Source organism: Panthera pardus, unplaced genomic scaffold (genome assembly GCF_024362965.1).
Source record: "Panthera pardus isolate Hobbes unplaced genomic scaffold, ASM2436296v1 HiC_scaffold_24, whole genome shotgun sequence".
Taxonomy (NCBI): Eukaryota; Metazoa; Chordata; class Mammalia; order Carnivora; family Felidae; genus Panthera; species Panthera pardus.
In genome coordinates, this window is record NW_026526810.1 from 20,793,930 (window position 1) to 20,820,240 (window position 26,311).

At 37.8% G+C, this 26,311-nt stretch overlaps 1 protein-coding gene across 3 annotated transcripts in view; it reads left to right on the top strand.

Moving 5' to 3' along the window:
• The window catches only part of NIPA1 (NIPA magnesium transporter 1), an 83,476-nt gene that overhangs the window by 15,077 nt on the left and 42,088 nt on the right, over positions 1-26,311 (top strand). Inside the window, exons 1-4 of one of the 3 annotated variants that reach the window (XM_053888813.1) lie at positions 4,582-4,701; positions 22,277-22,325; positions 23,390-23,437; positions 24,417-24,507. In XM_053888813.1, the coding sequence (XP_053744788.1) occupies position 23,437; positions 24,417-24,507 (92 nt within the window). In that variant the 5' untranslated portion in view covers positions 4,582-4,701; positions 22,277-22,325; positions 23,390-23,436. Of the gene's footprint in view, positions 1-4,579; positions 4,702-22,276; positions 22,326-23,389; positions 23,438-24,416; positions 24,508-26,311 lie in introns of those variants that run through there. The other 2 variants (XM_019438165.2, XM_019438163.2) reach the window with 2 other exon arrangements.

Below are 26,311 nucleotides of genomic sequence, written 5' to 3' on the forward strand. Positions count from 1 at the left end.
TCTGGTCTCCGGAGTGGAGACCTGGCACCTACTAACAGGAATCTCTCACAGATTGAAGAATTTCCCTCTTGTGTTCCTGGCTTCTGTCAGATTCCTGCTCTCACCCTGTCTGTGACAAGTCTGTTGGCATGCCTAGGGCCACAGTTCTCCTGTATTTTGTCTCTGGCCTGTGACTGGGATTCAGAAATCCAAATCTTAAAGGACCCTTGCAGGGTGTGGAACTGCTTCCCTCCCACAGAGGAGAGACTTGCCATGGTGCATCTGGTGCTGTTTTGTCCCAGCAAAGCAGTTGTATGGCTGCACTCGTGCTTAGAGTTTATTGTGAAACAGTGAAAAGCAGCAACCAGGTTATCTACTCTCTGTGTGAGCTTCTGTCCCTTGCTGTTGAACGGTTACTCAAATGGCGACCATCAGTCTTTTGTCCTTGGAGAGGCAGTATACCCTCTTCCACAAGTACTCCAGGAAGGGGAATGTTCTCTCCCAGTGCAGCCCAGGGATCCCTACACCATGCTCTTTGCTCCAAGGCCTCTGCCCTCCTTCTCCCCAGGAACTCCACTGCACTCACCAGCTCGACTCTGCTGAATGGTGTAGACTTCTAAAAGCTCAGAATTTGAGCTCTGCTGCTTGTGAAAACTTGTGATCCATCCTCCTGATCCCCAGTCAGTGGTTTTGGGGAAGTGTTTTTCTTACACAAACCCAACACACTGCTATCTCTCCCCCTCTCTCTTTCTCTCTCTCTCATCTCTTTGCAAAAGGGCTCTCTGTCCTCTGTGGCACCACGGCTTTTCTCTCCCCTAATTTATGTCTCTGCACCTTGTACCTACCGCAGTCTCTCCCTCTAATTGTGCACATTGTTCTTTTCACCCTCAGATCGATTTCCTAGGTGTTCAGAATGATTTGTTGTTAATCTAGCTGTGTTTGAGGGACAAGGCAAGCCCAGGATCCCCCTCCTACTCCACCATCTTAACTCTCTCCTCAGCTGTCTTCTTTGTTATTATATAGTGTCCTTTCTTGTCTCTTGTTACACTTTTTGTTTTTAAGTCTATTTTGTCTGATAATAGTATTGCTTCACACACTTTCTTTTGACATCCATTTGCATGACAGATGATTCTCCATTCCTTCACTTTTTTTTTAAGTTTATTTATTTATTTTTTGAGAGAGACAGAGACAGCATAAGCAAGGGAGAGGCAGAGAGAGGCATATATATATGAAGAAGCATATACATACATATATATATATGTATGTATATATATATATGACACATACCATATTAAGTTGATTGTCGTTTAAGTTTGAACCCATTCTTTACTCTTCTCTCCTCACATTTTAGCTATGTGTTATTGTATTTTATATACTTTTTTGTGTGTGAGTTCCTTGACTGATTTTTTATAGAAATAGTCATTTTTAATGCATTTGTGTTTCCTACCTCTATACTCACTTTTGGTCTCTCCTTTCCAAAGTGCCCCCTTTAATATTTCTTGTAGAGTTGGCTTAGTGGTCACAAGCTCCTTTAGTTTTTGTTTGTCTGGGAAACTCTACATCTCTCCTTACTGTGAATGATAGCCTGGCTGGATAGAATATTCTTGGCTGCAGACTTTTCGTATTCAGTACTTTGAATGTATCGTGCTGCTCTCTTCTGCTTTGCAAAGTTTCTGCTGAAAATCCCCTGCTAGCCTTATGTGTTTTCCCATGTAAGTTATTATCTTTTTTTTACTTTACACTTTAAAATTTTATATTTTTCAGTATGTTTTGTCAACTTAATTACAGTATTTCTTGGTGTGGTTCTGCTTTTGTTGATTTTGTTGGGGTTTCTCTCTGCCTCCTGGATCTGGATATCTGTTTCTTCCCCCCAGATTAAGGAAGGTTTCATCTATTTTTTTCTTCAATTACATTTTCCTCCTCCCTTTTCTCTTCTTCTGGGATTCACATAATATGAATGTTGTTACATTTGATGGAGTCACTGATTTCCCTAAGTCTGTTCTCATCATGCATAATTCCTTTATCTCTCTTTTCCTAAGTTTGATGACTTTCCATTACTCTAGCTTCTAGGTCACTAATTTGTTCCTCTGCTTCTTCCAGCGTGCTGATCATTCCATCAAGCTTGTTTCTCATTTTATTTATTGAACCCTTTGTCTCTACTATTCCTTATTTCTGTGTTAAGGGTCTCACTCATGTCTCCCATTCCTTTCTCAAGTCCAATGAGTATCCTTGTGGTCATTATTTTATATTCTCTATCAGGCATATTACTTGTATCTGTTTTGCTTAGATCACTGGCCATGACCTTGTCCTGCTCTTTCATTTGGAATAAATTTCTCTGTCTTCTCATTTTGTCTAAGTCTGTGCCTCTTTCTCTGTGTTAGGAACATCAGCCGTGTCTCCTGTTCTTAAGGGTATTGGCCTTATGAAGAATAGGTCACGTAGTGCACTGAAGTACAGTATCTTTCAGTGCCCAGGGCCTGGGACTTCCAGGTGTATCTCCACTGTGTGCTGCATGTGCTCTTCTGCTTTCTCCTGGCTGCTTTATCCCTCAGGCCAGTTGTCTGCAAAGGCTCACTTTGTCTGTTGTGGGCAGTTTTGGATTCCTAGCCTGAATGTGACATATTTTCACTAGGTGTACTCTGGTCTCTTTGTGAAATGAGACCTGTCACCACCACCACCTGAATCCAGGCTCTGCAAAACCCTTGGGGAAGTGCAGTGTGAGCAGGTCTTCTAGGGGTGGGGCCTACTGCATGTGGACGGAGGCAAGGATGAATTGGAGTAGTTCCACCCGAGTGTGTGTGGGATGGGGTAGGGTTGGGTGTAATTAAGTAGTGCCACCTGCAGGTGGTCCTGTGCTTTTGAGAAATAGGGGAAGGTAATGGCACTATCCAGTTCCTTTGTTCTTGGAGGTGTTTTCTGTGAACACTCTCTCTAGAATGCACTCTGAAATGAAGAGCCTTCCCATTGTGTATCCCTGGCGCTCTTCAGATTGCTGTTTCCACATTGTATGTCTGTGAGTTGTTGCCTGCCTCTGTTCCAAGAGCAGCATGATACCCTCCAGTCTCTATCCCATCCTAGCCCACTGACCTTTAAAAGTCCAGGCTTTAAGTCTGGCTCATTGCCAGAACTCATGAAATTCAACCCCTCTCACCTTCTAAGGCAATTGCTATAGGGATTTGTTTTCCCTGCATATTCTCCTGTGTGCTAGTCTGTCTTTCATCCATCTCTGCAGCCACAGCTCCCTTCCCATCACAATGGCCACAACCTGTTTCCCTCCCGAACCACAGCTCTGCACTAACTACCCTCTTTGATGTGACCTCTCCTCTACTGTTAGCTGTGCAGTTGTTCTGCCAGTCTTTAGGTCAATTTATGGGGGGTATTTAGAATGATGTGATAGTTATTTAGTTGTATTCATGGGACGAGGGGAACTTACGGTCCTCCTACTCTGCCACCATCTTCTAACCTCTGTAACTTCTTTTGTTCTATATGATTGGTGCTTTTTTATTTGATTTCTGCCTAAGAAATCTTCGTTTATCCTCAGGTCATGATGCCTTTGTCCTGTGTTTTCCTCTAGTAGTTTGTAGATTTAGCTTTTACCTTTAGGTCTGTAAGCTATTGAGTTAACTTTTGGGTATAGCTGAGGCATGAATCAAGGTTCAATATTTTCCCTACTGGTATCTAGTTGATGCAGCACCATTTATTAAAGTGACTTCCTCATTGAATTATACTGCCACTTCAGCCCATGATTTGACTGTACATGTATGGTTCTATTTCTGAACTGTGTTGTGTTTCATTGTATATGGCTATCCTTATGCCAGTGCCACACTGTCTTGATTATGTAGTTTTATAGTAAAATTTACAATCAGATAGTATAAGCCCTACAACTTTGTTCCTCTTTTTCAAGACTGCCAAACTATTTCTATAGGAAAATAAGTTCTACATATTTAATAATTGATGTACAAAAGAACTTCAAATGCTAAATCGATTTATAAGTTGGTGAATACCAGTGCTCAAATTGATTCTAATTAATACCCCCATCTAGCTACGTTGGTGTTTGGAAATAAAATTTCTTATTAGTCCTTTTTAAAGAACTCTGAAAACTGTAGCATCATGTTACACATTTTTTTTAAGTTGAAGCATTAATTAATTAGTAAAGGACATAGTGATGCACTCTATTTTTGCTGTTTGAAGCAACTTCTATTGTTGCTCTAGGAGCATGCATGAAAGGAAGCCATTTTTCCATGGTATAATCCAAAAGGTAAATAAACTAGATGACTATCTATTTTTGTGCTAGAAAGTCATATTTAAGGATATTTCTGATGCACTTACATAACTTAATGGAAGATTTCAAAAGCTACAAGTCCATGGTTGGACAGCATCACTGCCAATTGATGTTATCATCCTGACAAGTCTTTTTTGTATTCGCACAACATTTCTTTGTTTTATAGTTCTGCTGTTATAAACAGCCATTCAACTCTCAGCACCCAGGGGTTCCAATGTGAGACAAATACCCCTACAACTTAACTATTAGGATCACTGCAGCCCATACGTAGGAGTGGAGGAGAGGACATGTGAGCGTAGCCAAACAAACAAAAAATCCTCAGTGTTCTACAATTCTGTGGCTCTCTGTTCTTGCTGATCCCAGAGGACTTGAAGTGTCCTGGGAAGCAGCTGGGAAACGGAGTGTGGGCATAAGCTTGAATGAGTGCCTCCTGATGTAAGGTGAGTGACTTTAAAATCTTTAGGTACAGTGATGTTTGAAGATGAAACTGTGAAGAAACCAACTGGTTTTAGAATAAGAGAAAAACTTCTATTTATGACAGAGGCTGAGAGCTGTTATGGAATACAGGCATCTGGGAGCTCATGACTATAAAAAGAGGAAGGAACCTGAGGCAGCCAGCTCAGTGAGGAGGCTGTGCACAGGTGGATGGGCAAGCCAGCCTATCCACCCTTAGGCAGAGCACTTGTTTGAGGGATACTACTCATTTGAAGCCCTTGGGGACCACCTGCAGGAGCTTCACTTTGGTTTCTAGTAAAGGGTGTGGGACAGGTATACAGACAGAAAGTCTGACTTATTAAATGTCCATGGAAGCAGAAAAGTTTTGCCTGATATTGCCCTAAAATGTGAGGGTGATCTAAAAAGCTTTTGGATTTTAGCAAATGCAAGCTCCTCCTGGTGCATATAAGTGGAAGAGTCTGAGACACTTGGAGCTGATTTGTATCCTTTGACAAAAGGGAGACCAAAAGCCTATTTCCCCATCCCTGGGTACCTTGTGTCCCAGGTTTTTCCCCATTTTAGTTAACACTTTTTTTCCTAAACCTCCAAATGCATGTGCTATATGGTGGTAAATGGTGTTGGGTAATGTAGCAGTGAAAGAGGAGAACCCATGGGTCTCATTGCATTGGCTCCTGGCATCCTTGGACCAGTTTCTGCCCCAGGAGGGTCACCCATATTCCAGATACTGCTGCGGCAGCAATCCCTGACTCCATAAGCACTGATGACCAGACTATATTCATTGCAATAAAAGGAGTTGACCATTCTCTGCCCCCAACATTCTGTTTCCCCACAATTGTGACTAATTCCTCAATTTTAAAGTCCCTCAAATCTTGTTATATCTAATACAGAACTTTTTAAAAAGTTGAGTAGATTATTGTGCACATCTGCCATACAAATGAGCTTCAAGATGTTGTAGGATGATGTACATTTACAATTATTTAAATTAATGAGAATATTTATTTATACACAAAAGAGAAGTGGAGTGATTATACTAATATGAAACAAAGTAGATTTTTAACACAAAATTGTTATTAGAAACAAAGGACAGGGGCGCCTGGGTGGCTCAGTCGGTTGAGCGTCCGACTTCGGCTCAGGTCACGATCTCGCGGTCCGCGAGTTCGAGCCCCGCGTCAGGCTTTGGGCTAATGGCTCGGAGCCTGGAGCCTGCTTCTGATTCTGTGTCTCCCTCTCTCTCTGTCCCTCCCCCATTCATGCTGTGTCTCTCTCTGTCTCAAAAATAAATAAACGTTAAAAAAAATTATAAAAAAAAAAAACCAAAGGACATTTTATAACAATGAAATGGTCCATCTATGAGGATGATGTAGCAATTCTAAATCAGTATGTACCTGACAGCAGTCTCAAAATACATTAAAATTGACATAGAAAAGAAATAGAAAATTCAGCAATAATAGTTGGAGACTTTAGTATGCTACTTTCAAAAATTTATTTAATAAAGTTTTTATAGAAAACTAGGCAGAAGATCAACGAGGAATAGAAGACTTGAATGATACTATAAACCAACTGACGTTAAATATTGTAATTATTACAGTTGGATTTATGTATGCCATTTACTCTTTGTTGTATATGCTTCACATACTTTCTGTTTCTATACTCATTTTATTTGCATAAAGTGAATTTTTCTAGTGTAATATTTTATTCCTTTAGTGATTTTTCACTATGTATATATGTTTTTTGAAGTACAGTTGACATACAACATTATATTAGTTTCAGGTGTACAATGTAGTGATTTGACATTGCCATACATTACAGAATGATCACCATGACAAGTCTAGTTACCATCTGTCACCACATGTAGTTATTAAGGTATAACTGACTGTATCCCCTTTGCTTTCTTTTTATCCCCATGCCTTATTTTATAACTGGAAGTTTGTACTTCTTAATCCTCTTCACCTATTTTGCCCATCTTTCCCCTGCCCCCTCTTCACCCCTCTGGCAACAGTTTATTCTTTGTTTTTATGAGTCTGTTTCTATTTTGTTTTCTTTGTTCATTTTTTTGTTTGTTTTTTAGATTCCACATGTGAGTGATATCACACCATATATGTCTTTCTTTGTCTGACTTCATTTCGCATAATACTGTCTGGTTCACCCATGTTGTCACAAATGGCAAGATTTCATTCTTTTTTATGACTAATATTCCACTCTATGTATATGTATATATATATTTATATCTCTATCTATCTATCTATCTATCTATCCACACACATACCCCACATCTTTTTCCATTCATCTGTCAGTGGGTACTTAGGTTGCTTCCATAATTTGGCTATTGTAAATAATCTTGCAATAAACATAGGGTGTATATACCTTTTCCAATTAGTATTTTTGTTGTCTTTAGGTAGATACCTAGGGATAGAGTTACTAAATCATATGGTAGTTTTGTTTTTAATTTTTTGAGGAAACTTTATATAGTTTTTCTTAGCTGTTACACCAATTTATGCCCCCCCCCAACAGTGCATAAGGGCTTAATGCATGAGGGTTTATCCATATCCTTACCAACATGTTATTTCTTGTCTTTTTGATGATTAGTGATGTTGAGCATCTTCTCATGTGTGTGTTGGCCATCTGTATGTCCTCTGTGGAGAAATATCTATTCAGTTCCTCTGTCCATTTATTAATCAGATTATTTGGGGTTTTTTGGTATTGGGTTGTATGGATTCTTTATATAATTTGGATGTTAATTGCTTATCAGGTATGTGATTTGCAGATATTGTCTCCCATTCATCATGTTGCCTTTTTGTTTTGTTGATGGTTTCCTTGGCTGTGCTAAAGGTTTTTAGTTTGATATAGTCCTAATAGTTTATTTTTGCTTATGTTTCCCTTGCCTGAGGAGATAATTCAGAAAAATATTGTGGAGGCTGATGTCCAAGAAATTACTGCATATGTTTTCTTTTAGGAGTTTAATGTTTTCAGGTCTCACATTTAAGTGGTTAGCCCATTTTAGTTAACTTTGATATATGGTGGAAGAAAGTGATCTAGTTTCATTCTTTCACATGTGAGCAAGCAGTTTTCTCAACACCATTTATTGGAAAGACTTTTCCCCCCATTGTATATTCTTGCCTCCTTTGTTGTAGATTGACCATGTAAGCATGTGTTTATAACTGGGCTCTATTGTCTGCTCTGTTGATCTATGTGTCTTTGTGTGTGTGTGTGTGTGTGTGTGTGTGTGTGTGTGCGCGCGCGCGCACCAATAATGTACTGTTTTGATTACTAGAGCTTTGTAGTGTAGTTTGAAATCAAGGAGCATGATACCTCCAGCTTAGCTCTTTCTCAAGAATATTTTGGTTATTTTTGGGTCTTTTGTGGTTCTATACAAATTTTAGGATTGTAATATTTCTGTGAAAAAAATGCCATTGATAATTTTGATAAAGATTGTATTGAATCTGTAGATTGCTTTGAGTATACACATTTTAACAATATTAATTCTTCTAATCCATGAGCAGGGTTTATCTTTCCATTTGTATGTGTCGTCTTCAGTTTCTTTCATGAGTGGCTTACAGTTTTCACTATAAGGTCTTTCACCTCCTTGGTTAAATGCTTAGGTATTTTATCTTTCTGATGCAGTTGTAAATGGGATTATTTTTTTAACTTCTCTTTCTGCTAGGTCATTATAAGTGTATATACACTTACATATAATGTGTATACATTATAAGTGTACACAACAGATTTTTGTATGTCCATTTTGTATCCTGAAAATTTACTTAATTCATCTATTGTAATCATTTTTTAGAGGAGTCTTTAGGGTTTTCTATATATATAGTTTTATGTCATCTGCAAATAGTGACAGTTTTCCTTTTTTACCAATTTGGATGACTTTTCTTTCTTTTTTTCTTTCTTTTTATAGTTTTGGGTGTTTTTTGTTTGTTTCTGTTTTTGTTTTGCTTTTCTGCTTTTTTGCTTTTTCTTTTTTTGCTTTGCTGTGGCTAGAATATCCAGTACTATGTTGAATAAAAGTGGTGAGAGTGAGCATCTTTGTCTTATTCCTGATTTTAAAAGCTTTTCCTTGTTGTGTATGATGTTAGCTGAGGGTTTGTCATATGTGGTAATGTCATATATGGTATGTATGTACGTATGTGCGTATTTAAGTTTTATTTATTTTTTTAAGTAATCTCTATACCTAATGTGGGGCTTGAATTCAAGACTCCAAAGTCAAGAGTCACATGTTCTTCAGACTGAGCCAGCCGGGCACCCCTATGTGGTTTATTTAATGTTGAAGTTTATTCCCTCTCTACCCACTTTGTGAAGTTTTTATTTGTAAATGGATGTTGAATTTTGTCTAATACATTTTTTGCAACTATTGAGATGATCATATGATTTTTCTCGTTTACTTTGTGAATGTAGTGTATCAGGTTGGTTGATTTGTGGATATTGAACCATTTGCATCCCTGGAATAAATCTCACTTTATTGTGGTAATGATCCTGTTAATGTATTGTTGAACTCAGTTTGCTAATATTTTCTTGAGGATTTTTGCACCTATATTCATTCATTAAGAATATTGACTTATAATTTTTATTTTTTTGTAGTCTCTTTGTCTGGCTTTGGTATCAGGGTAATGCATGTCTAGTAGAATGAATCTGGAAACATTTCTTCCTATTCAAATTTTTTGGAGTAGTTGGGGAAGGATAGGTATTAACTCTTCATGAAATGTTTGGTAGAATTTACCTGTGAAGTGTCTATTCCTAGGCTTTTGTTTGTTGGGAATTTATTTTTTTTTTTAATTTAAATTTTAGTTAACATATAGTACAGTATTGGTTTCAGGAGTAGAATTCAGCGATTCATCACTTACATACAACACCCAGTACTCACTACAAGTGCCCTCCTTAATACCCGTCATTCATCTAGCCCATCTCCCAGCCATCTCCCTCCAGCAACCCTCAGTTTGTTCTCTATCATTAAGTCTCTTGTGCTTTGTTTCCTTCTCTCTTCTCCCCCCCTCCATATGTTCATCTGTTTTGTATCTTAAATTGTAAATATGAATGAAATCATATGGTATTTATCTTTCTCTGATTTTGCTTAATTCCATCCACATCATTGCACATGGCAAGTTTTCATTCTTTTTGATGGCTGAGTATAACATTCCTATATAAATATATCACATCTTTTTTATTCATCAGTCGATGGACATTTGGCTCTATCCATAGCTTGGCTATTGTTAATAATGCTGCTTTAAGGGGCGCCTGGGAGGCTTAGTCGGTTAAGTGTCCGACTTCAGCTCAGGTCACGATCTCGTGGTCTGTGAGTTCGAGCCCCGCGTTGGGCTCTGGGGTGATGGCTCAGAGCCTGGAGCCTGCTTCTGATTCTGTGTCTCCCTCTCTCTCTGCCCCTCCCCCGTTCATGCTCTGTCTCTCTCTGTCTCAAAAATAATTAAACGTTAAAAAAAAATAATGCTGCTTTAAACATTGGGGGCATGTCCTCCTTCAAATCTGTAGTTTTGTATCCTTTAGGTAAATACCTTGTAGTACAATTGCTAAATGGTAGGGTAGTTCTATTTTGAACTTTTTGAGGAGGCTTCATGTTGTTCTCCAGAGTGGCGCACCAGTTTTCATTACTACATCCTTGCCAACACCTGTTTTTTTTTTCTGTTGTTAATTTTAGGGATTCAGACAGGTGTGAGGTGGTATCTCATCATGGTTTTGGTTTGTATTTCCCTGATCATGAGTGATGTAGAGCATTTTTTCATGTGTCTGTTAGCCATCTGGATGTCTTCTTTGGGCAAGTGTCTATTCATATCTTCTGCTTATTTCTTAACTGGATTATTTGTTTTTTTGGGTGTTGAGTTTGCTAACTTCATAGATTTTGGATAGTAACCCTTTATCAGATATGTCATTTGCAAATATCTGGTCCCTTCCCTAAGCTACCTTTTAGTTTTGTTGATTCTTTCATTCAGTGTGCAGAAGCTTTTAATTTTGATGAAGTCCCAAAGTTTTTTGTTTTTTTTTTTTTTTTTTTTTTTGCTTTTGTTTCCCTTGCCTCTGATGATATATATGCAAGAAGTTGTTGTGGCTGATGTCGAAGAAGTTGCTGCCTGTGTTCTCCTCTAGGATTTTGATGGTTTCCTGTCTCACATTTAGGTCTTTCATCCATTTTGAGTTTATTTTTGTGTATGGTTTAAGAAAGTGGTCCAGTTTCATTCTTCTGCATGTTGCTATCCAGTTTTCCCAACATCATTTGTTGAAGAAACTTTTTCCATTGGATATTCTTTCCTGCTCTGTCAAAGATAAATTGGCCATACACTTGTGGGTCCGTTTCTGGATTTTCTATGCTGTTCCATTGATTTATTGTTTTTGTGCCAGTACCATACTATTTTGACTGCAGCTTTATAATACAGCTGAATTCTGGAATTATGATGCCTCCAGTTTTGTTTTTCTTTTTCAGGATTGTTTTGCCTATTCAGGGTCTTTTGCGGTTCTGTACAAATTTTAGGATTGTTTGTTCTAGCTCTGTGAAAAATGCTTGTGGTGTTTTGATGGGGATTGCACTAAATGTGTAGATTGCTTTGAGTAGTATAGACATTATAACAACAGTCTTCCAATCCATTAGCATGGAATGTTTTTCTGTTTCTTTGTGTCCTCTTCAATTTCTTTCTTAAGTTTTCTATAATTTTCAGAGTACAGATCTTTTGCCTCTTTGGTTTGGTTTTCCTAGGTATCTAATTGTTTTTGATGCAGTTGCAGATAGGATCTATTCCTTGATTTCTCTTTCTGCTGCTTCATTATTGGTGTATACGAGTACAACTGATATCTGTACATTGATTTTATATTCGGTGTCTTAGTTGAATTCATGTATTAGTTGTAGTAATTTTTTGGTGAAATCTTTCTGGTTTTCTATATAGAGTGTCATGTTATCTGCAGAGTGTAAGTTTGACTTCCTCCTTGCTGATTTGGATGCCTTTTATTTCTTTTTGTTACCTAATTGCTGAGGCTAAGACTTCCAGTACTATGTTAAATAGTACCAGCATCCTTGTCTTGTTCCTGACAGTAGGGGAAAGGCTCTCAGCTTTTCCCCATTGAGGATGACATTAGCTATGGGTCTTTTATATATGGCCTTTATGATTTTGAGGTATGTTCCTTCTATCCCTCCTTTCTTGAGGGTTTTTAATCAAGAAAGGATGCTGTATTTTGTAGATGCTTTTTCTACATTGATTGACAGGATTGTATGGTTCTTATTATTTTATTTCTTTTATTAACGTAGTGTATCACATTGATTTGTGAATATTGAATCAGTCTGCAGCCCAGGAGTAAGTCACATTTGATCATGGTGAATAATTCTTTAATGTATTGTTGAGTTTGATTTGCTAGTATCCTTTGAGCATTTTTGCATCCGGGCTCATCAGGGATATTGGACTGTAATTATCCTTTTTAGTGGGGTCTTTGTCTGGTTTTGGAATCAAAGGTAATTCTGGCTTCATAGAATGAGTTTGGATTTTTTTTTTTTAATTATTGATTCAGTTTCATTACTAGTAGTAGATTTGTTCAAATTTTTATTTTTTTCTGATTCAGCCTGGGAAGATTGTGTGCTTATATGAATTTATCCATTTTTCTAGGTTGTCCTATTTATTTACATATAATTGTTCATAGAAGTCATTTGTATTTCTGTGCTATCAGTTGTAAGTTCTCTTCTTTATTTTTGATTTTATTTATTTTGGGTCACTCTCTTTTTCTTGATGAGTGTGGCTAAGGGCTTATCAATTTTGTTTATTTTTTCAAAGAACCAGCTTTTGATTTCATTGATGTTTTCTGTTGTTTCTTTTAGTCTCTGATCTTTACTATTTTCTTCCTTCTATTAATTTGGGGGTTTTTTGTTCTTTTTCCACTTCCTTTATGTGTAAAGATAGGTGGTTTGAGATATTTCTTGTTTCTTGAGGTAAGCCTGTATTGACATAAACATCTCTCTTAGAAACTGCTTTTGCTGCATCCCATAGATTTTGGAGTATTGTGTTTGTGTTTTGTTTTGTCTTAAGGTATTTTATTTTTATTTTTATTTTTTTAATGTTTATTTTTGAGAAGGAGAGATCATGAATAAGGGACGTTCAGAGAGGGGGGAGCGGACAGAGGATCTGAAGTGGGCTCCACATTGACAGCAGAGAGCCCAATGCAGGGCTCAAACTCACAAACTGGGAGATCATGACCTAAGCCAAAGTCAGATGCTTAACCAACTGAGCCACCCAGGTGCACCTGTCTTAAGGTATTTTTAAGTTTCCTGTTTGATTTTTACATTGGCCCCTTAGTTGTTTAGTAGTATGCTGTTTTTAGCCTCCACTTGTTTGTGGGGTTTTTTTTTTTTTTTCAGTTTTTTTCTTGCAGTTGATTTCTAGTTTCATACTGTAATTGTCAAAAGATGCTTGATATGATTTCAGTATTCTTGAATTTATTGTGACTTGTTTTGTGGTTCAATATGTGATCTGTCCTGGAGAATGTTCATGTGCACTTGAAAAGAATGTGTATTTTGCGGTTTTTGGATGGAAGGTTTTGTGTGTATCTGTTAAGTCCATGTGGTCCATCTGGTCTAATGTGTCATTTATGTCCACTGTTTCTTTGTCCACTGTCTATCTGGATGACCTATCTGTTGATGTAAGTTGGGTATTAAAACCATTTACTCTTAATACATTACTGTAAATTTCTTTCTTAAATCTGTTAATATTTGCTTTATATACATAGACCTTCCTATATTGGGTGCATAGATACCTAAAATCCCTAATCTTCTTGTGGATTTATCCCTTTATCATTATATAATACCTTTCTTTGTTGTTGTAGTCTATTTTAAAGTCTTTTGTCTGATATAAGTATTGCTATGCCAGTTTCCTTTTTATTTCTATTTGCATGGGTTATTGTTTTCCATCCTTTCATTTTCAATATGTACATGTCTTTTGGTCTGAAGTGAGTCTCTTGTAAGCAGCATATGGTTGGATCTTGGTGGGTTTTTTTTTTTGTTTTTTGAATCCATTAAGCCACCCTATGTCTTTTGACTGGAGCATTCATCCAATTATGTTTCTAGTAATTATTGATAGACATGTACACATTGTCATTTTGTTCAGTGTTTTCTGTTTGTTCTTGTAGTTCTCTGTTCCTTTTTTTTTTTCTCTTGCTCTCTTTGTGAATCAATGATTTTATCTAGTGTTACTGTTGGATTCCTTTTTATTTTTTGTATATTATAGTTTTATGGTTGGAGGTTACTCTGAGGTTCATATATAACATTCTGTACATATAGCAGTCTATTTTAAGTTGATGGTTACTTAAGTTCAAACACTATGTAAAAATGCTACACTTTTACTTCCCCTTCACATTTTAATTTTTTGATGTCATATTTTACATTTTTAAATTTTGTGGATCTCTTATAATTATTTTAGACATAGTTGATTTTACTAATGTTGACTTTTAACCTTGATAATAGCTTTATAAGTGGTTGATCTACCACTTTTACTATGTTTCCTTTTCTTAGTGAAATTTTTTCATTCATAATTTTCTTCTAGTTTTGGCCTTTTCTTTCTCACTTAAAGAATTTACTTCAACATTTCTTATAAGGCTGATTTAGTGGTAATGAACTTCTTTAACTTTTGATTCCAAAACTCTGTATTTCTCCCTCAATTCTGAATGATAACCTTGCCAGGTAGGGCATTCTCAATAGTTTTTTTTTTTTTTAAGCACTTTGAATATTTCATTGTACTCCTTTATGGTCTGCAATGTTTCTGCTGCAAATCAGCTGACAGACTTACAGTGGTTCCCTTGCATGTAACTAATTGCTTTTTCCTTGCTGCTTTTAAGAGTTTGTTTTTAATTTCTTATATTCTAATTATTATGTGTCTTTATATGAACATCTTTGGGCTCATCTTTTTTGGGACTCTCTTTACTTCCTCGACCTGGATGTTTGTTTCTTTTCCCAGATTAGGAATGTTTCCAGCTATGTTTTCATTCAAATAACTTTTTTGCCTTTTTTTTCTCTCTCTTCTCCTTCTTGGACCTTTGTAATGCAATTGTTAGTGTGTTTGATGCTTTCCCAGGGGTTCCCTAAAGTATCTTTTAAAATCCTTCCTTCCTTCCTTTTTGCTGTTCTGCTTGGCTGAATTCCTCTACCCTCTCTTCCAGATTCCTGATTTGTTCTTCTGTATTATGTAATCTGGTGTTGATTCTGTTTAGTATGTCTTTTATTTGTTATTGTATTCTTTAGCTCTGATTGAACTTTTTAATATTTTCTCTTTTGTTGAAGTTGTCCCTGAGATCATTCACTCTTCTCCCAAATTTGGTGAGCATCTTTATGACTATTATTTTGAACCATTTGTCAGGTAGCTTGCTGATCTACATTTCATTTAGTTCTTTTTTGAGGTTTTTGTCTTATTCTTTCATTTGGACCATGTTCCTCTGTCTCCTCATTTTGTCTAACTCTCTGTGTTTATTTCTTTGCATTAAGTAGATCAACTATGTCTTCTGTTCTTGAAAGAGGGGCCTTATATACAGGGTCTCCTTTGGGGCCCAGAAGCACCATCCCCCCTGGTTATCAGAACTACATGCTCCAGGGATGTCGCCTCTGTGGGTTTCATATGTCCTCCTATCATGGCTGAGCCGTGACTGCTGTGGGCACACTGGTGGGCTTGACTGGCCCCTGGTGTGGTTGACTGTGAAACCAGGCCACTACTGTTGTGAGTGTGCTGGTGGGCAAGGATGCTCCTCCTTCCCTTCTGCCCTGTGGGAGTCCCTAGAGGAAGGTGTGGTTTCAGCTGATGCTTCCCACCAGCTGCTGTGGGGATGGCAGTTAGGTGGAAGCCACTTGGGAAGTGTGCCTGCTTGGGTGGGCAGGGTAGGTGGGGTGAGTCCCCAGGGTGGGGAGAGTGGTGCTAGCAAGGTGCATGGAAGTTACCAGAAATGGTACCCACCAGCACCAGGTCAGCTAGTTAGAAGGAGAATAATAAAAATTGTACCACCACTTCCATTCCTGGAGAAAGTTCTTATAGATCCCAGCCCCTCTAGCGGATACCCTAAAATTAGTCAAATAATCTCCTTCGTGCATGGTCCAATTACTTTTCAAACTTCTGGCTCTATGCTGAGTCATGGAGTGAGTGGTATAGTGCTCTGGCTCTTTAAGATTGGAGTCTTAATATCCTGTAGCCCTTTGGTTCTTCCCGAGTTAAGCTGGGCTGATTTTCAAAGTCAGATTTTATATGGGCTCATCTACTCAGTGCAGGTCCTCAGGGTAGGGATGCCGGATGTGGGGCTTGATCCCCTTGCTCCTGAGAGATAACCTCCATTTTGTGATATCCCTCTGCTTTTGGTTTGTTACTCTGGGGGCATGAGTTCCTACTAGACTCTCTGCCCCTCTTACCCATCTCTATATGGCTTTTTCATTATATTTTTAGTTGCAGAATAACTATTCTGTTAGTCTTAAGGTAGTTCTCCTAGAGAGTTGTTCTATAGGTAGCTGTAGTTTTGGTGTGCATGGGAGGAGGGGAGCTCAGGATCCTCCTGTTTTACCACTTGAATCTCATCCTCCTGATATTTTCCCTGTCAATGTATTTTTGCATTATTTTTTTAGTGGTTGCTCTAAACTTACCATATACATCTTAACTTAGAAAATCTACTTTAGGGGCACCTGGGTGGCTCAGTCAGTTAAGTGGCTGACTTTGGCTCGGGTTATGGTCTCATGGTTTGTGAGTTTCAGCCCGGAGTTGGGCTCTGTGCTGACAGCTCAGAGCCAGGAGTCTGCTTCTGATTCTGTGTCTCCCTCTCTCTCTGCCCCTCCCGCTCACGCTTTGTCTCTCTCTCTCAAAAATAAATGAACATTAAAAAAAAAATTTTTTTAAGAAATCTACTTTAGACTTACGCTAATTTAATTCTAATTAGATATAGAAGCCTTGCTTGTATATTGCTGCTTCTTTTATTTGTGTTATTGTTTTTATGTTACAAACCCAACAATATATTGTTGCAATACATAATTAAAGTAATGCAAGCTTTATATAATTTTATGTCCTTAAAGAAGTTTCCAAAATAAAGAAAAGCAAATATAGATTTATAGAGTTTAATATGTTAACCATTTAAAAAAATTTTTAATTATTTTTATTTTTATTATTAGAGAGAGAGAGAGAGAGAGAGAGAGCTGGGGGAGAGGGAAAGAGGGAGACAGAGAGAGAATCTTAAGCTCCAAGCTCATGACCTGTGCTGAAATCAAGAGTCAGACACTCAACCAACTGAGCCACCAAGGCACCCCATCGATATGTTAACCTTTTTATTTACCATTCTTTGTTCTCTTTATTTGTTCTTACGGCATTCAAGTTATTAAGTTACCATGTCCTTACTCAGTAAAACTTTGATCACACCCACATCCTTTATGCTGTTATTGTTAAATATATTACAATTCTATGTATTATAAATCCAACAACAGTTCTGTGCACATATGTCCCATAGCTTTTCAAATCAGTTAAGGTGAGAAAGGGAAACAAATTTGTGTTTTGTAATTAAACATTTTTTAAAAATTGTAATTAAAATTTGCTAAGAAATCAGTTGTTAATTTACTGAGATTGTCTTGCGTATTATCATTCATTTTTCTATTGCTTCTCTTAAAATTTTTCTTCATCTTTGAGCATTTTTACCAATGTGACTTGTGTGTGGAACTCCTGGAGTTTGTTGAGCTTCTTGAATTGTCATCATGTTTCGTAAATTTCAGCCTTTTTTTCCTTGAATGTTTTTTCTTCTACTTCCTCTCTTCTCTCCTTCTGGTAGTAACATTATGACTGTGTTGATGTACTTAATGTTGTTTCACATTTTTCTAAGGTTCTGTTTATTTTTCTTTATGCTTTTCCCCCCTTCAGAATGTACAGTCTTTATCAATCTATGTTCAAATTCACTAAATCTTTCTTTTGCCGAGAATATTCAAATTTGCTATTGATTTCTTTTTTCATTCCAGTATTGTGCTTTTTAATTCCAGAATTTCAGTTTGGGTTTGTTTTTTTTTAAGTCATTTCTATCTCTTCATTAATACTCTCTATTTGATGAGAAGTTGTATTTACACATACCTTCTTTACTTCTTTAAGCGTGGCTTCTTTACTTATTTGAACATATTTTTTTAAGTTTTTATCTTAATTCCAGTTACTAACTTGAACATATTTTTAATGTATGGTTTGAGATTTTTGTGAAGTCTGAAATTAGGCTCTCTTACAGGCAGTTTTAGTTGCCTGCATTTTCCCTGTTTGTATAGTGTATGTAATGTAGGTCACATTCTCCTGGCTTTTTTGTATGTCTTGTATTTAGGGAGCGGGGGTTCTTATTTTTATTATTACATGATCATGCCATCACACAGCATTTTTTTCTTTGAACTTTTACACCTAATAGAAACCAACATCATTCAAGCACTTAATTATAGTTTACCTTGTGTTCTTTGCTTCTGTTTCATGTGTAACAAATGGAGCAAGAATATTTTATCTTTAATTATAATACAAATATACAATAAGTTATTCATGAACCTAAAATGTTCCTCATTCCCAGCATGCAGAATAAACAAGAAAACTTTGCCTTGCTTCCTCTTGATACTACTTAACCCCTAAGAGACCTACAAGGAAAAAGATGAAGACAAACTATCAAGAGCAAAAAGGCACAGAATCTCTGTAGAATGGTCCCTATATCCATCTTCTTAGTACATTTAAACACCAAAAAAAAAAAAAGACAGAAATAACAGTTTTCCCATCAAGAAGCACTGCCTGGAGAGTGACTTGACCCAGCATCTCCTCTTGAAGTTGAATAGCACCTAGGTTACAGGAGACCCCAAAGGTCTAGGGCTCAAGGACCACTAGATGGCAATAGTGTCATTGTAGGATGGACTGCAGATATTGTGGAGGCTCCAGGCACTCCTACCATGGACGTTCTGGTTTATGATTCATAATGCTGGAAGCTCTTGACTTAGTTTATATCTCAAGATGATAGGGAGTCATGGGCTTAACATTTTCAGGCCTCTGTTGCTCCATTTATTTTTTTATTGTTGTAAAATATGCATGCCATAAAATTTACTATTTTAACCATTTTTAATTGTATAGTTTGGCTGTGTTAAAGGCATTCATGTTGTGTTAAACATCATCAATATTCATCTCTAGAACTTTTTCATAATCTCCTTCGGAAACACTGTACCCATTTAACAGGAACCCCCCGTTCTCACTCCCAGCCCCTATCATATTCTGTTTCTATGGAGGTGACTACTCTCAGTACCTCATGTTAAGTTCACTTATAAAATATTTGTTATTTTTTGACTGGCTGTTTCACTTAACATACTGTCTCTCAGGTTCATCTGTGCTGTAGCATGTATCAGAATTTCATTCCTCTTTAAGGTTGAATAACAATCTTTCTTGTACCGTTTGCTGCTTTTTCGTGTATAGCAAAAAGGACCGTGTCCATTGTATTTTGTCTGTCCATTTGTTCATTCATCTGCTGTAGAATACTTGTTGTTTCCACCTTTTGTCTATTGTGAATAATGCTGGTATGAACATGATGTACAAATAAATATGTGTTTAAGTCCCCACTTTCAGTTCTTTTGGGTATATACCCTGAAGGGGAATTGCTGGATCATATGGTGATCCTATATGTAATCCCTTTTCCACTGTGGCTGCACCATTTTCCATTTTCACCAGCAGTGCACATGGTTTCCAGTTTATCCACATCCTTACCAACACTTGTTTTGTTTTTGTGAATAGTAGTCACTTTAGTGGATGTGAAGTGATATGGGTTTGATTTGTGTTTCCCTAATGTTTAGCAATGTTGAGCATCTGTTCATGTGCTTATTAGCCATTTGTGCATCTTTTTGGAGAAATGTCTACTCAAGTCTTTTGGCTATTTTTGAATTGTGTTGTTTTGTTGTTGTTTTGTCATGAATTTTGTTGATATCTGGACATTTTAGGTAATGTATGATAGCAACTCTGGAATTTGATTGACCTCCTTCTCTCAGTGGATTGTTTGCTTGTTCATTTGTTTAGTGACCTAAATTTGTTTAGTGGAGTATTTTGGTAAAGTCTGTTTCCCCTGTGAAGCCTGTAATGACACACACCTCAGAGGTTATAGTCTTGGGTATGTGCACCTTTACTTGAGATGACTAGCTGGGCTATCTTTGACTGTTTCTTTACCTAATTTTTCTCTTGTCTGCCTCATTGGGTATCACATCTAGCTTTTAGTTGCTTCATAGTCTTGTCCAGTTAATTTAAGGCAGGTATATTTGTTGAGACTAGTTATTGGGAGTAGTTGGTAGCCTCTGATCTCTGCTTGCCTCTCTAAGCATGAGACTTGCACCCTACCTTCAGGCTTAAAACAGGATAGGATGATCAGGGCCTGTTGTACCAGGGATAGAGTCTCTGGGTAGGGCCTGGGTTGGGGAAAGAAGTCCCTAAACTCTTGGATACACCGATCAGATATTTAGCCTATTCAACTTGAAGGGGATAAGAAATGCTGAAGAACTGCTCTTCCTGGTGATGAAGAGCTAAAGGGAGAGGGGACCTCAGTTTCTTGGTTACCAGCCTGGAGTGGAGCTTCTGTGAAGCTGAATTGCAGTGAGGGAGAGAACAAATAGGTCTTAGCTCATGTGCTAAGGTCTTACACTGTTCTCACTGAGATTTAGTAGATTTTTCTTGAGTATACGTTTCTTGATTTGCTGTATGCTTTTAGGGCAATTTCAGAGACTTGAAAAACAATTTTAATACTTTATTTGGCAGTTATTGTTGTTTCAGTGGGAAACTGGTCCACAGGGTTCCTCACACCAGCATTCTGGAAGTGGACTTCATGAACTTTCATTCTTTAAATTCAGCATGCAGGGGTGCCTGGCTGGCTTAGTTGGTAGAGCATGTGACTCTTGATTGTCATGAGTCAAGCCCCACATTGGGCATGGAGCCTACTTAAAATAAAAACTAAAAAAAATTTTTTCTTAAATATAGCAAGTATTTGGGGGGTACTGGGGCATTCTTTTAAGTAGACACAGTGTGATTAACACATTCACGAAATTCAACATGGATTTTGCACTAATATCTGGTAACTAGTCTACAGTGCTTACTAGGAAGGGCTTTCTTAGGCTCAGCTGTATGGTCCACATTTGCCTCAGACACACTCAGGGACACAGGACAGGAGCCATAGCTAGTGCTGTGCCCTCTCCTGCTGGAGGTTGGCAGCAGAGGCAAAGCATGGCTCAGGGGCCTGGAGGCAGAGCTGCAGTAGGCAATGCCACAGCAGCCCTGCCTTATGAGCCTTGTACCCCCTAGGGTAAAGTCACAGAGGCAAAGCTCCCAAGCCCCACAGGAGACATACTTGTTCCCAGAGGCATTGCACTCGGGAGTCCAAGTAATAGGATCTCTACCAGGTGTTCACCGACCTCCAGTCAGGTACTATTTGTCCATCAGAGGTCATTTCTAAGTGTTATCCTCTGGCCACATGGCTGTCAGCTTCCTAGAACCAGAAAGTGAACCTTGAGTCACATTCTCATGTAGAAAGAAAATGGGTTTTATAAGTCTTTTCTTGACAACGGTCCATATTTAGATTTTGCCAATTGCCCTAATACTGTCCTTTATAGCAACGTTTTTTTTTTTTTTTTCATTTAGCATCTTATGTGTTGAGTTACCATGTCTTAGTTTTCTTTTATCTGCAACTGTTCTTTAGCCTTTCTTTGTCTTTAGAACCTTGTCTTTTAAAACATTTTTTTTTAATGTTTATTTTTTGAGAGAGACAGAGACAGAGAGACAGAGCACAAGCAGGGGAAAGGCAAGAAAGAGGGAGACACAGAATCTGAAGCAGGCTGTCAGCCTGAGCTGTCAGCACAGAGCCCGACGTGGGGCTTGAACTCACTAACTGTGAGATCATGACCTGAGCCGAAGTCGGACTCTTAACTGACTGAGCCAACCAGGTGCCCCAGGACCTTGCCTTTTTTTAGAGTGCAAACCAGCAAATTCATAGTCTATTTCACAGTTTCCTCATATTTAAATTCAAGTGATGCACTTTGGCGGGAATACCAGATATAATGTATCCTTCTCAGCGCATCCACTCAGGAAGCATGTAATATTGATTTGTCCCATTGCTGATGATAACTTGAGCCACTTAGTTAGGTGATGTCTGTCAGGGTCTATAGAGTACTGTAAAGGTAAGTTTTTCTCTTAATAATTAATGAAAAACTGATGGAGGTGATTAAGGGAGACTATGTGGCAATCTTATATTCCTCAACAAACTTTTATCCACTTGCTTTAGTATCCATTAGTGATTCTTGCTAAATTGGTTTTTATTGTGATGTTGCCAAATGATGATATTTTAACTCATCCATTCTTCCTATTCTGTCATTACTTATTAGCCCCATTTCACTGTTTTCAAGTACATATTGTAATACCTGTAATTCTGTTCCTCCATGAATCACTGGAATTCATTATACTAAATTATTAAGAATTAGAATGTCCAGTTAGAATTAGGTACTTTATTTTTTAAAAAGTAATTTCCCTATAAAGGTAACTACAGAGTTACTTTTAAATGAGTATAGCTGATAACATAATGTTACATTCGTTTCAGATGTGCAACTTAGTGATTTGACAAGTTTATACATTATGCTGTGTTCACTGTAAGTATAGCTACCATCTGTCCCATTACATCCCTATTGTAACATCATTTACTACTGAATGAGAGAATATATTTGCAAATGATATATCTGATAAGGGTTAATATCCAAAATATTAAGATATAAGTTATCTTTATAGAACTTACACAACTCAACACCAAAAAAACCCCCAATATAGTTAAAAAATGGACACAAGATCTGAATAGACATTTTTCCTAAAAAGACATACAAGTGGCCAACAGACACATGGAAAGATGCTCAACATCACTCATCAGGGAAATGCAAATCAAAACCACAATAAGATATTATCTCACACCTATTAGAATGGCTAAACTCTAGAATTAGGTACTATAACCTGAAGTGAAGAAACCTCTCAGACAAACATTTTGACATATCTGAAGTGGGACAAATCTGTGTCTCAACGGTTGGGAGACCATCTTGCTGCAGGTTCCTCGTACAGGAAGGAGGGACCCATGTGATGGGGAGGCCTGGGCACCTGCTCATGGTTCTGTCTGACTATACATGGGGTATATGAGGGTAACCTAAGAGAGTACAAGAAACTGTGTAAAATGTCAAATCACTGAGTGAGAGAAAAGGTCTGCTGCCCAAATGGTTGAAAAAAGAGCCATATGAGAAAGGTAAATTTTGAAAATTGACTAACCTGTTTAAGCACCAAGTCATTGAAGCCTATACTAATAAAATTATCATATAAATGGCTTATAGTAAATGCATGAGAGAACTGGACTTCAACATAAAACTTCATGCCAAAGAATATTTGTGACTCTGGGTCACATGATGAGCTCAAAAATGTTTCTTTAATAAAGGCTTGACTTGTTTGGGTCAGCTTGTGTTCATTGCAAAAAATTACCTGTATTTGCCACTTTTAGTGGTTTTTCATGCTGCTATTTATAGACTAACTTAAAGATTCTTAAAATGGTGACTAAGCAGTATGGCATTCAATACTCTTTTCAATTTTATTTTCAAGTAAAAGTTCCTTTTTTAAAGTATATAGTTTGTAAACCTCTTGCTTTGTACTTTTCTGACCTTTTTATCTCACTCTTTCATAGGTACTTCCTATTTAACAGACATTGTGTGGTGGGCAGGCACAATTGCAAGTAAGTACCCAGTGTGGTGAACAGTTTGATGTGCTTTCTTTCTTAAGATCAGTCATTCCTCTAGCAGGACTGCAGAGGTGGAATGAGTGTGGCTGCATTCTTTGGACTGTGGACCAGGGTGGGAGTCACGGTTGGGAGGAGGTAGAGGGTCCTACTTCCTGCAATAAGCCCTGAATTTAGTCCAGGTCAGACTGTCCTGGTTCCAAAGAAATTAAAATAGCTCCTGCTTACTCATCTGTAGTCAGGCTGTTGGCACTTGGTGAAATTTCTTGTTTTGTCGAACGTAATTGGTTTTACAAAGGAGAGTTTCTTCAATCAGACTGATAAAAGAGGTCACATGCAGAGGTTATGTGCTATCATATAAAAATTAATAAGATTAGAGTTCAGAACCCTAAATATATAAAGAAAAATTATACTATAAAATTCAACAATATTATGAGGTTTATTTGTCACACATTGCCTTTCAGGCAAGATGTTACCTAGCAGATATTATTTCCTTTTATTGAGGAGCTCATCTTTAAGCTCTCTTAGTATAGCCCTGAATGCAGTCCTATGCAGGCAGTTGTGTTTCTACCTGGTATATCAGCAGCGTGTCACTGTGGCCCAGTGGTCTATACTGGAGTTAAGTCCCAGGCCATTGAAGGGGCTCAAGAAATTCTACGCGATTAGTTGTAAAACAAGGATGTGTTAAGGGGAAAGTGGAAATATACTCTGTTGCGCCTACTGTCAATCATTGCCATTTAGTTTGGGAATTTCCACAGAGGAAACTAGTCTTCCAGTTTGGGTCAGTGACACTCTGGGGCCTGCTCTCCCCTGCCTTCAGGACCCTTAATTATGCAAATAATGCTCCACATTTGCTTCCTTACAAGTAATAGAGAAGAAATAGCCCTTTCAGAACAGCTCCTTGCCCAATTAAACTCTGATCATTGCTGAAAGAGAGCTGCAATTGCAAGTGGTATCCTTGTGATTCTCTTGACAGTGGCTGTTGGCCAGATTGGAAACTTCCTGGCTTACACGGCGGTCCCCACAGTCCTGGTGACTCCACTGGGTGCCCTTGGAGTGCCGTTTGGGTGAGAGCTGGGAGTCTGTGTTTTTGTTTTTAACATGTAGTTTAAAAAAAAACTTTCCATTTTAATTGTCTCTATAATAGTAAAATCAAAATTGTAACTAATTGTAACTTCAGTATTCTACTCTGTATGGTTTAATTTTATCCTTTCAATTTTGTTTTGTGAATTATTAACCTTTCTCATAGAAATTTGCTTTGGTATATTTCAGACCCTAACTTATGTGTGGACATCAGTAAGTATGATCCTATCATTCTTCTGGTCTTTGCCCTGGAAGACTTAGAGACTAGAGTCTTCCTGCTGCCTTGACAAGTGATTCTGAGAAATCATTAAGCAAAACTAGTCAGTTACTGTTTTATCTGGGTAGCTAGAATCCTCTACCAGACACTGGACAATTCTCCCACTCCACCCTGGGAAATTATGGAGTTGGGACAAATGACACATGGGCACCAATGGGTGTAAAATAGAGTTCATGACTCATAACAATCAATAGCACATGAATCCCCACACCTAGGAGAAGGGTTTCTCTTTGGTCCAGAGGGAAATGAGGGAGGTGGGACTTTGGGTTTTTATTGTTAGAAAGTGAGTGGGATGGAGGTTCCCACACTCAGGTGGGGCTTGTGTGGTTTGAAATTTCTGCCAGTGCCAGGGACTGAGGACACCAAAGGTCTAAGGGTATGAGCAGGCTTTCTTATCAGGTTGCCCAGATGTGGGGCAAAGGGAAAAAGGTGGGACTGGGGGCTCGAAGGCTGCCAGCCAGCATGCATTACAAGTAGAGTCTTTTTATTACATTTGGCATACCTAAAAAAATGATTTTATGAAACATTTATTAAATAGCTTAATACATATCCTCCTGTGAACCTATTTATATTCTGTTTTACCTTTGGAGAAGTTATTAATAAACAGAGATATAATAGAAGAGAAATAAAATCCAAGTTTCTAACTCATTTATTTATTGGTATTCTGCTGCATTCCAGACAGACTCCCAAATCCTCTCAGAGAAGGGTGTCTTATGATTACATTTAAATTGTACTTTAAAGTTAATTAGGCTTTAAAATTCTGTAGGCTGAAAGCACAAACGTGTTTTCTAGAGGTTAACCTTTGGAAATGTGTTTGTAGGATGTTGCTCTTATCCCAAAAGGCTAATATCACACGTGGCTTGATGTTGCTTTGTGTCTGGATGGCCCTTAAGAGCTTGGATTGCATGAGTGGTGCTCACTTTGGGGAATCACTGCTCCAACTTCCTAGAGCCCAACCTCACTCTGATTTGTTCTCCTGGAAAAAAAAAATCAGGCAAATAATCTGACCCTGGAATCTTTGCACATTGCACATTTAATATGCATATATTAAAATACCTTGCTTAGTTAAGACCCAAAGAACTCTTTCTGTGGACTTTAGCAGTTATTAAGTCACCTCACCAGAAATGTTCACTTCTCCAAATCTTCAGGAGATGGACTAGAAATAGAATACAGAGCCCCAAAATAGGTCCACTTTTCTCTGTAATGACTCAGTGTATGATAAAAGAAGTTTAGGGTGCCTGGGGCTCTCAGTCAGTTAAGAGTTCATCTTGGGCTCAGGTCATGATCTCACAGCTTGTGAGTTCAAGCTCTGTGTCGGGCTCTGTGCTGACAGCTCAGAGCCTGGAGCCTGCTTCAGATTCTCTGTCTCCCTCTCTCTGTGCCCCTCCCTGACTCACATGCTCGCTCTCTCTCTCTCTCTCTCTCTCTCAAAATAAATAAACATTAAAAAAATTATAAAAGAAGTTTAAAAACACTTTTTATTTGGAAATAATTTCCAAATTACATAAAAG